The 11,256-nt window shown below is 39.5% G+C and overlaps 2 protein-coding genes across 2 annotated transcripts; both read right to left on the minus strand.

The window, feature by feature from the left end:
* Positions 1 to 5,651: 5,651 nt before the first annotated feature.
* On the minus strand, positions 5,652 to 6,587 carry LOC128784310 (taste receptor type 2 member 40-like). The gene has a single exon (XM_053935798.1). It carries the CDS (start codon positions 6,585 to 6,587, stop codon positions 5,652 to 5,654), a length of 936 nt encoding a protein of 311 aa, XP_053791773.1.
* A 2,097-nt stretch (positions 6,588 to 8,684) lies between these two features.
* LOC128783728 (taste receptor type 2 member 40-like) lies at positions 8,685 to 9,620 on the minus strand. The gene has a single exon (XM_053934758.1). The coding sequence runs from the start codon at positions 9,618 to 9,620 to the stop codon at positions 8,685 to 8,687; it is 936 nt and encodes a 311-aa protein (XP_053790733.1).
* Positions 9,621 to 11,256: the final 1,636 nt, after the last annotated feature.

Here is an 11,256-nt window from a genome sequence, read left to right on the forward strand (position 1 = left end):
ATTAATTAATTCAGTGCAAGCTGTGTCAATTAAACTGCATCAGCTTTGTGACTGCTGTCTGAAGAGATTTCAAAAGAAAAACTGAGCATCATACACACAGAAGAGTCAACCTAAGTATTGTCAATAACTAAGGCTATGGAGGTTTTATGAAACTGATTTGGTAAAGCAAAGTGGTTGGATCCCCTTAGGGATACATAACGTGTCCTTATGCTCTTGCCTCTGATTGGAAGGAATGTGTCAAACACTGAAGACTCTGATGATCTTTCCTGTCCAGGAGTTAAAAATTGTGGTGGCGTCCAACATAAATGATGAAGAAACATGAGATACAGCAACAGATAATTAAGGAAAGCTACAGCAATTAATTAGTTAATTATTTCCCTTTGTACTACTGGTCTTTTGCACTTGTACCCAGTTATACAACAGCCTACATTGTTCCCTTCATTTTTTCTCTGACACTTTTGTTTCTTTGCTTCTGTACCAAGAGTGTGTGTCACATTCATTTGCCCTTTCAACTCTCTTCCCACTTTTGAGAGTGCAAATTATTCCATGCCTTATTCTTACGCAGTGGGATCTTCTCGTTTGTTCAGACAAGGCTGGGAAAGGATTTGGTAGCTCTTTCCTCTTAGACCATTTAGGCTGCTGTCTGTTACTTCAGCTGTTTACTGGCTGTGCTGGTTTATTCACCAGCCCCTGCCCTTTCAGGCTGCACTGTGATCTGAGAAATGCTCTTTAGGCCTCGGCCTTGATGAGCAGCCCCTGGGCCCAGCTCCTCTTGAGCTTATCAGAAACACTGTCTGCTCCCAGAAACTTGCACTGCCTAATGAGCTCCTGGATTTTTTATGAACCGCCTTGGAATCTGTTTTTCTTGCCTGAATGGCATAACATCCTTATTCTCCCACTTCCAAAGAAAGGGTGCTGGCCTGAAGTGTGGCCAGGATGGAACATTGTTATGACTAAGGCCTGCTCACTTGAGGCCTATAAACAGCGGTCCAAAATGAGACCCTTGGAGCTCTCCTGTGCCACAGCAGCTGTGGCCAGCAACTGCCCTCTGAGCCAGCAAACTCTCCTTTGCTGCACTTGGAGATCACCAAATAACAATGGATCCTGGGCTGATACCCACACTCCTCAAGGCCCCTTTGCCCATTGAGGAGATGCAAAGGCATCCAAAGTGAGTATTTTGTTACCTTTGAGGTATCAGAATAATCAGGCAACCCCAGATGCGAGAAGAAATGATGATGTCTGGCTCCACGTCAGAAGGTTGAAGGACTAGGTTTATTAAAATTATACTATATTACATTAATATACTACTTAAAGAGAGACTATCCTATTCTACATACATACTTCTTACTTACCTATCTAACAACTCACAAACTTGTGACTCTCTGCTGAGAGTCTGAGACACAGCTGGATTCGATTGGTCATTGAACCCAAACAACCTTCACCAGAATCCAATCAAGCAATCACTTCTGGTAAACAATCTCCATGCCACATTCCACATGGGGAAAACAAAGGAGCAGAGATAAAGATTGTTTTCTCTTCTTCTCTCTGTGCTTCTCCTGAGAGACAGAATTATGTCTCTCTGTCCAGAGAATCTGAGTGTCACATTGAGGGGAATTTTTCATGAGTATCTTGCACTCTTTATGTCTGTGTGCATAGCTATGACAAAACAGGAGTAATGCTGCTCTCTTAGGTGTTTAAGTACCTTAGGTATCTAAGTAAGTTAGGCCTGTAAGTAACTTTTATTTAAGTTATAAGCTAAGTTAGATGCTGTTGAGTATTAATTATTTGCTAAATTGTTACGTTTAAGGTACAATTTAAGTTATGTTAAATGCTGTACAGTGTTGTTCCATTACTAAGTTGTCAAGTTTAAGGTACAAGTAAAGCTTAAGTACTGTTAAGTTTGTGCGCTATTAAGCTTTTAGGCTGTATTTCTTTTTGTCCTTGCCCTTTCTATCCTTTTATCACACACAGTTAAACGCACACACACATAGATAGTACTCAGTTAATTTCTGTTTTGATTGAGTGAATTTTGTTTGTTGCTTTTTTACCCTTGGTGTGCCTTAACCATCTAGTAATTAGTAGAGTGAACCTTGTCAATAACCTTTGTCATGCTATTGCTTAGTATTAAATCTGATTTTTATTGATACCTTTGCTGGTGATTTTTTAAGCAATCTCAACTTTCATAATGCTGAATAGTGAGGTTTTCTATTCAGGTCTCCCTTTTTCCCCGCAAAATAAGTGATCTGGGAATCCATGAGTGTAAGATGTACTTGTAGATATACCCTTTCTGTGGCTGTGCTAAAAACAGTGATTTGCTGACTCCCTTAAGCAGAAATTTCCTTCATTTTTTAAGCAACTGACATTAATTGCCCCTGGACTTTCACAAACACATATATGCTGTCATAGCTGAACTGAAATTTCTGCCCATCCTGCATTTTAGGTTAATTCAACAAATATTTACATATGCGTGCAACTACTTGAAGATAACAGAATTTTTGTTTTTGAACTCTGAGCTTAGTGTAGTGTGCCATTCCATTTCATAGGATAGATGAAAATAATTCAAAAGCTAAGTGCAGATATCTTAATTTTAATTTCCCTTCATACAAGAAGAGATTTTACTGCATAAGTAAAAGGTGCAAAAAGAGCTCAGTGAATTGGCCTGAATAAACAACAAAATTTGGCTTGTGTAAGACTCTTGCAACGTGAAGGCATGAGTAACACTTGTATTTCCGTATCTCAACAAACTAAGCTCCTCTGAGATGAAAAAAGAAGGAATTTTGGTGAAGAAACTATCAGTTTAATAGATGTGTATTTTGGTGTAAGACGCTATCCAGTTCAATACGCACATGCAAAGCTAATAAGGGACCATCATATAATGTGGCCAGCTGCCAATTGTATATGTGCTACCAATTCTTAAATCATGTTCTGATGGGCATTGAAAGAAGAGCCCATCAGATGTTGTCCAGAATTTCCATTATGAAAATTCCAGCTGTGTTTATAGGAACACAAATCAGAGAAGCATCATGTAGTGATGTCTCATGTAGATATTTGCATTTCTTGCCTTGAGCTAAGGATTCTAAACAAATTACTGTTTTTTTTCACTTGGAAAAGACTGTGCTTTAGAAAAGAAATGGGGACTACTCTCTTTCTTTGAATTACTCACTGATGACTTTTTTCATCATTAAATTACAGTAATACAGAAAAGTGCTTTTAACAGAAAAGTGCTTTGTTTCAAATGCTGGCCTCATTGCTTTGTGTTACATGTGAGCAGTTTCCTAGAAAATCTTATGAGCTTTTTCCTGGATGCTCAGTGGAAAGAGGTACAGGACAAGATGATTTGCATGATGTCCTTCTGGTAATGTTAGAGCAGGATGAGCTTTGAGTTCCATTTGTTTCCTGATTTGATTCAACATACCAGACTTGAATTGAGTTGTCATTGCAGTTATGTGAGATTAGTGTGTGTGGAAATAGTGTGGTAGATAGGGACAGGTGAACGGAAAATCTCGGGATGTGACGGAAAGCAAGACTCTTCCCCCCTCTTCCTGCTATAAGTGATCAATCACCCCTGAAGCATGCAGCCCCTCCTAACTCCAGTAGTTTTCCACTCCTTACTAACCCTAGCCAGACCCACTGTCCCCTTTTGACATAGTAAAGCCCCCTTGACTATTTAACCCCACGAGATGAGATAATAAACGCCATTTGACCATCCACCACATTGGTGTCTGTGCACGTCAGTGGACCGAGTGACCCGGGGGAGGCTGGGTCGCCGTGCTGTATCTTGAAACCAGGTCGCCCGCCTTCTCATCAGAAGGCGACAAATAGTTCATATGTTTTGGAAGGGTCTGAGTCCATGACTTTCAAACGTTCTTCAGGTTGCAAACAGGCAGGTTTAAGGTAGAGGGAACCAAATCACCTTTATATTTCAAACAGTAGAGAAAAAAGAGAAAATGCTGCTCTCAGACAAGATGCATGTCTTCAGAGGATCCTACTCCCAGTAACTGTAATTTTCCTACTAATACAGGGGCTGCTATTTCCCAGAACAAATCCCTATCAAACTTATCTTAGAATTTATCCACTAGAATACAGGGATTTAGTAGACAGTGTTTATAACGCATGTTGAAGATATTTCTATTCATATGGCCATAGTTAGTTAGGAGAGTAGTTACAGACAGAAAGGTCTTCCAGAAGACTGAACCTATGAGGTGCTTTCCAAAATTTCTGTTGGCTTTCCCTCTTAGATGCCCAAATTAATCCAAGATGGCCAAATCAAGTAGTTACCCAAGTTCATTAATGAACTGGTAACTATTTGATTTAATTCTATTGAAAGGAAGCTTTGGAGAGATGATGCACTTAAAGAGGCTGGAAAATACACAGGGGCTGCTTTTGACTCTCGTGTTCATGAGGAATGTGGAATAATGGAGCATAAACCAAATTGTGTGAGAGCAGCTGTTCAGGGTGTCCCTGCTGAGCAGCCGTGGGCCTCAGAGCTCAGCCAGGAGGAGGACAGCACACAGGGATTGTGGGTTGAGCACAGCCCACGTGTTTTGCTTGTTGATGTGGTCTGGGAGCTCTGAGGTTTGTTCCTGAAGGCCAGTGAGGGGAGAGCAGGGAAGGGCAGAGGATGGACCAACCCTCCCAACATGGGTGTCTCATGGTACTGGGCTGGGAACCAGCATGGTGACAATGTGTGGTGATGACAATGGCATGTCAGGGTGTCATTGCCATGTGCTGAATTTCTATCATTCCTGTTAAATAGCATAAATGCAAGACACTTCTGTCACCTGTGGCACAGTTTCTGTCATGAGGGGAAGGGAGACTCCAGCAAAATTATCCTTTGACTTAGTATTTTTAATTTAAAAATAAAACAATTCAGGTGCAGACTCAGATCAGTTACAGGTACATTGCTTCAAACATACTGACAACATCCAAACCAGGCACATTGAATCAGGATGGGCTGAGTCAACATAAGGCTCAAGTCAAGTATGTTTCTGTGACAGTTGCTTTAAAAGTGGATAAACTCTCCCTAGAGCTGGAAAGGGTCATGGAGCTCCAGTTGTGATGTTAACAATAATGCAGTGACACAGATCACTATTTCAGCAAGAGGAGGAATCTCAAAAGGCCATGTCATTTTTTCCTCAACCATGCTGGAATGTTATAGCCACATTTAAAATCAACAAATGATTCTTTAGAGTTCTATCAGTGCAAAAAATGATCACTGAGGTATTCCAAAAATATTGGGAATTCCTTAGAATCCTCATTAGGTGGTTTTAGTAACCAGAAACAACATTCAAGCTTTATATTCACAAATGAAATCTGATCATGCCTCTGCTTAAATATGTCTATTCTATTTGTATTAAGTATTGTAATGTAAAGCATTCCAAGAGATTACATTCTAGTCAGTCTTGGTTTTGTTTTTCTGATGTGTTAGCGAAACTGTGGTGATCTTCTAAGGAAAATACAGTAGATAGTAGAGAATTTATGTAAGTTTTCATAACACGGTTAACGACCAAGTAAAGCAAATTTTCACTTCTTCATGATTCCACATCAAGGCCCTAATCTACTAATTCCAGCATCTCTTATTTATGCCTCTGATGATTTCAACTTAATTGATTTGGATCTAAATCAGAAAGTCCAGGCTAAGCCACTGTCTTTTACATCAATGCAGTTCTAACATGGCAGTTAATGTGGTGCCAAATCCTAGCAGGCAGCTCTTGAAATTTTGGATTGCTCCAAATTAAGACCAATGTGTGTGCTGTAGGACAGGCAGCTAATAGAGCTACACAGATAGAGTCCTCAATGCTCAGGGGTAAAAAATCACTGTACAGGAGGAGAAGCAAAGAAATAAAATATGTGATGTAAAGGATAAGGAAGGAAAAGACTGACTTGATGGCTTTCATATGTGCCTCTAAGCTGGGATCCCTGAAGCCACTTGCATTATTTTGCATTTCCCTGGTGTGTACCCACAGAGACCCAATCAGCAGAATACTTGAACCAACAGTCAGTATTAAAGGCAAAGCTGTACTCGCATTCCAGAGATCAATCAATAAAGGCAAACTGTTGTTCCTTGTGGTTCTCCCTGCTGAAGAGTTTGTCACGAGTAGAGGAACAGTGATGTTCTTGTGCACACTGTAGACATCCCAGGCAAAGGGAATTGATGCTGCAAAGGAGCAGAGCCATGCTGTGAGCAGCATCCAGGGCACCAGCCTGGCAATTCTTAGCTTCAGCCAGATGAAGAAAGACTGTGTAAAACTGGCAACCTTGATACAATAGAAGACACTAAGCCAGGCTCCAAACCAGAGACTGGAGTAGTTCAGAAAAATATAGCCTATATTGATAAATCCAAATGTATTTTCTTCAAAATGGGATGAATCACAAAATATAGTTAAGAATAAATCCAGTATAATCCAGCATTGCAATATAATTCTAGATGAACTCAGTGAGATCACAATCATCTCATACGGGGGCCACGTCTTGCTCCCAATGCAGTTCGATGAACTGGCAGCCAAGGTAATTCCATTTCCTAGAATTCCTGCCAGGGATTCAATTACAGCAATTGACAGAAAAAGGAGAGCAAAAAATGTCATCATTGCAACTCAAGAGCTTGCAATTATTACTCAGTTTCTCCTTGGCTCCTGAAAGCCTTAGATCTGGCACTGCCAATCCCATGGAGCTGTTATGGGCAATGCTCACCTATTTATCTCAGGGGCAGAAGTGTCCTAATGTCATTTAATATTTCTGCTATTTTAGGTCTTGTTTTTGGGGTTGCTAGCTCAGCTGATTTGTCTAAGCTTGCAAATTGGGTCAAGATTCAATTACATAGTTTTCATTTTGTGAAAGGATTTGCATTGGAAGGGTTATGGAGCAGGTGAACTGTGGTGTTTACAAACGTGGATTTCCACTCCAGTGTCTGATGTCCTGCTTTACATGACTAGATTCGTTTTTTTATATGTGATGCCTTAATGTCTCCGTTTGTTGCACTGTTATCTCTTCAGTGTTTCTGAGACATACTTGCCATGGCCTCTTCTAATAGTGGGGTAGCTCTTCTCTTTGTCAGATATTTACAAATTTCTGCTGCGAAGAGGATTATCACATTTTTCTTTTGTGTGTGGAGTTATTTAAGCATTATAATTTTCCAGTAGAACACAGGGATTTAGTAGAGTGTGTATAAAATGCATATTAAAGTAATTATACAAAAAAATATGAGAATAGTTAGTTAGCTGTTCAGTGACAGACAGAAATGTCTTCCAGAAGACTGAACCTATGAGGTGCTTTCCAATATTTCTGTCTGCTTTCTCTCTTAGATTTCCAAATATATGGTAATAAATTGGTAACTATTGGTTTTAATTTTATGGAAAGGAAGCTCTGGAGGGAATATATACTTATGGAGGCTGGAAAATAGCACAGGAGTGGCTTTTGACTCTCGTGTTCATGAGGAATGTGGAATAATGGAACATAAACCAAATTGTGTGAGAGCAGCTGTTCAGGGTGTACCTGTTGAGCAGCCGTGGGCCTCAGAGCTCAACCAGGAGGCGGACAGCACACAGGGATTATGGGTTGAGCACAGCCCACGTGTTTTGCTTGTTGATGTGGTTTGGGAGCTCTGAGGTTTGTTCCTGAAGGCCAGTGAGGGGAGAGCAGGGAAGGGCAGAGGATGGACCAACCCTCCCAACATGGGTGTCTCATGGTACTGGGCTGGGAACCAGCATGGTGACAATGTGTGGTGATGACAATGGCATGTCAGGGTGTCATTGCCATGTGCTGAACTTTCAGCATGTCTCTTAAATGGCATAACAATGTTCATGGAAGCCAGTGCGGTCACCTGTGGCACAGTTTATGTCATGAGGGAAAGGAATACTCCATCTCAAGTTGTCCTTTGACTTGGTATTTTTTAATTTGTAAAATAAAACAGGCACAGACTCAGGTCAATTACAGGTACATTGCTTCAAACAGATTGACAACATCCAAACCAGACACATTGAATCAGGATGGTCTTAGTGACCATAAGGCTTAAATTGTATGTATTTCTGTGACAGTTGCTTTAAAAGTGTGTAAATTCTCACTACAGCTGGAATGGGTCATGAAGCTCCAGCTGTGATGTAACAATAATGCAGTGACACAGATCACTATTTCAGCAAGAGGAGGTATCTCAAAAGGCCATGTCATTCTTTCCTCAACCATGCTGGAATGTAATAGGCATCTTTAGATCACCAAATATTTTACTAGAGTTCAACCAGTGTCAAAAATGATCCATGTGATATTCTGAAAATATTTGGACTCCCTCAGAATCCTCCTTAGGAGGTTTTAGTAACCAGAAACAGCATTCAAGCCTTATATTAACAAATAAAATGTGGCCATGCCTTTGCTTAAACAGGTCTATTCTATTTGTATCATGAATTGTTATGTAAAGCATTCCAAGAGATTGCATTCTAGTCAGTCTTGGCTGTGTTTTTCTGCTGTGTTAGGGAAACTGTGGTGATTTCCAAGGAATTTACAGCAGACAGTAGACAACATACGGAACTTTTCTTAACAAGACTCACATCCAAGTAAAGCAAATTCCCACCTCCCTATTGTCTACATATCAAGGCCCTAATCTACTAATTCCAGCATCTCTTATTTATGCCTCTGATGACTTCAATTTAATTGATTTGGATCTAAACTAGAAAGTCTAGGCTAAGCCACTGTCTTTACTTGGATGCAGTTCTGATATGACAGTTAGTGTGTTGCCAAATCCTAGCAGGCAGCTCTTGAAATTTTGGATTGCTCCAAATTAAGACCAATGTGTGTGCTGTAGGACAGGCAGCCATTAAAACTACAAAGATTGAGTCTCCATTGCTTAAAGGTAAAAAAGTGTTGAATACAATTATAAGCACACAAATAAAAAATATAATGTAAAGGGTAAGGAAGGAAAAGACTGACTTGATGGCTTTCATATGGGCCTCTAAGCTGGGATCCCTGAAGCCACTTGCATTATTTTGCATGCGTCTAGTGTGTATCCACAGAGACCGAATTAGCAGGATATTTGAAACAACAGACAGTATTAAAGGCACACCTATAGCGGCATTACAGAGAAGAATTAATAAACCCAAACTGTCCTTCCGTGTGGTTCTTCTTGCTGAAGAGTTTGTCATGTGTAGAGGAACAGTGATGTTCTTGTGCACACTGGAGACATCCCAGGCAAAGGGAATTGCAGCTGTGAAGGAGCAGAGCCATGCTGTGAGCAGCATCCAGGGCATCAGTCTGGCAATTCTTAGCTTCAGCCAGATGAAGAAAGACTGTGTAAAACTGGCAACCTTGATACAATAGAAGACACTAAGCCAGGCTCCAAACCAGAGGCTGGAGTAGCTCAGAAACGTAAAAATTATCTTGGTGACTGTTAGCAGGTTTTCTTTATAAAAGAAGGGTTCATAAAATATATTCATTAAGAAATCCAGTGTATTCCATGACTGCAAAATTAATTTAGATGAACTCAGTGAGATCACAATCATATCATATGGGGGCCATGTCTTGCTCCCAATGCAGTTCGATGAACTGGCAGCCAAGATAATTCCATTTCCTAGAATTCCTGCCAGGGATTCAATTATAGCAATTGATAGACAAAGGACAGCAAAAGATGTCATCATTGCAACTCAAGAGCTTGCAATTATTATCCAGCTTCTCCTCAGCTCCTGAAAGCCTTAGATCTGCCAGGCATTGGCAATCCCATGGAGCTGTTATGGGCAATGCTCATCTATTTATCTCAGGGGCAGAAGTGTCCTAATGTCATTTAATATTTCTGCTATTTTAGGTCTTGTTTTTGGGGTTGCTAGCTCAGCTGATTTGTCTAAGCTTGCAAATTGGGTCAAGATTCAATTACATAGTTTTCATTTTGTGAAAGGATTTGCATTGGAAGGGTTATGGAGCAGGTGATCTGTGGTGTTTACAAACGTGGATTTCCACTCCAGTGTCTGATGTCCTGCTTTACATGACTAGATTTGTTTTTCTATCTGATGCCTTAATGTCTCTGTTTGTTGCACTGTTATCTCTTCAGTGTTTCTGAGACATACTTGCCATGGCCTCTTCTAATAGTGGTGTAGGTCTTCTCTTTATCTGATATTTTCAAGCTACTGCTGCAAAGAGTGTTATCATGTTTTTCTTTTGTGTATGGAAAATTTTAAGCATTATAATTATCCTTGCATGCTTGCTCTGAGTGTCCCAATGGAGAACAATAAATTTCTGTGGGAAAATCAGAACAGAGAAAAAGAAAATAATTTTACTGAGTACCTCACTGATCCATTATTCACCAGCCTCCAGAACAGATGTTGAATTTGCCTAAAAAATTTAAGATCTGGAAATATACAATATTACATGCCGGAGCAATGGCACAAGTGTTAATTGAGGCACAATTTTGTTTCCATATGGAATATGCACACTTTTGAAATTCTGTTATATGTGCTAAAAGAAGTGAATTCAAACACTTTCTGCATCCAGGAAGATACAGGTCTTTAAATAAGTGGAGAGGCTTGGATTCATTGAAAAGCTTCAGAACTCACATTTTATCTGTAGCCCAGAATACAGAAGGAAACACACAACGGCTCTTCACATGTGCAGTGACACAAGTAGCTGTCAGTAGTACAGTAAGAAGCTGTCACTAGTGATCAAATGAGAAATTTTGAGATGTTTTCAAGGTTGTTTCTTTGAGTATTTTGAAATTTCCTATTGCTTAATGTAATCTATGATTGCCTAGGAGAGTGTTCAAGCCTTTTTGATCATGCACTCATAGGAGTAAAACTTTGTGAGTATTCACCTCAGATTTATGTACATTTGTTTATATATTTTATACATGTACTACTATATGTATTATATACATCTAAGGTACAGATACTTATTATTTGAAAATATACACCAAGAAAAAGATTGAAATAATTCAAGTCCAAATAAAAAATATTTTAAAAATTATTTTACTTTAGTATTGGTACATAGTCTTTATCTGTTCTCATTAAAAATATTATTAACAATTATTTTTAGTGAGTGAAACATGATTGCATATGCTTCATTATTTTTGTTTTAATATGTGCTTATCACTTTGTGACACAGTGATTCAGCAGCCTCGCTCTATGTTCAGTTTCGTATGATACATGCTCTGAATGGCTTTCCCACTATCACCTCTGCAGTTCTTTGTTGAAATTCAGTTGAAGTTGCCAATTTCCCTCTTCTCAAAACATGCAAACTACTTACGTATTCTTCTGGTTTTATATGTTTAACAAATGGGTACAAAAC

Source organism: Vidua chalybeata, chromosome 2 (genome assembly GCF_026979565.1).
Source record: "Vidua chalybeata isolate OUT-0048 chromosome 2, bVidCha1 merged haplotype, whole genome shotgun sequence".
NCBI lineage: Eukaryota > Metazoa > Chordata > Aves > Passeriformes > Viduidae > Vidua > Vidua chalybeata.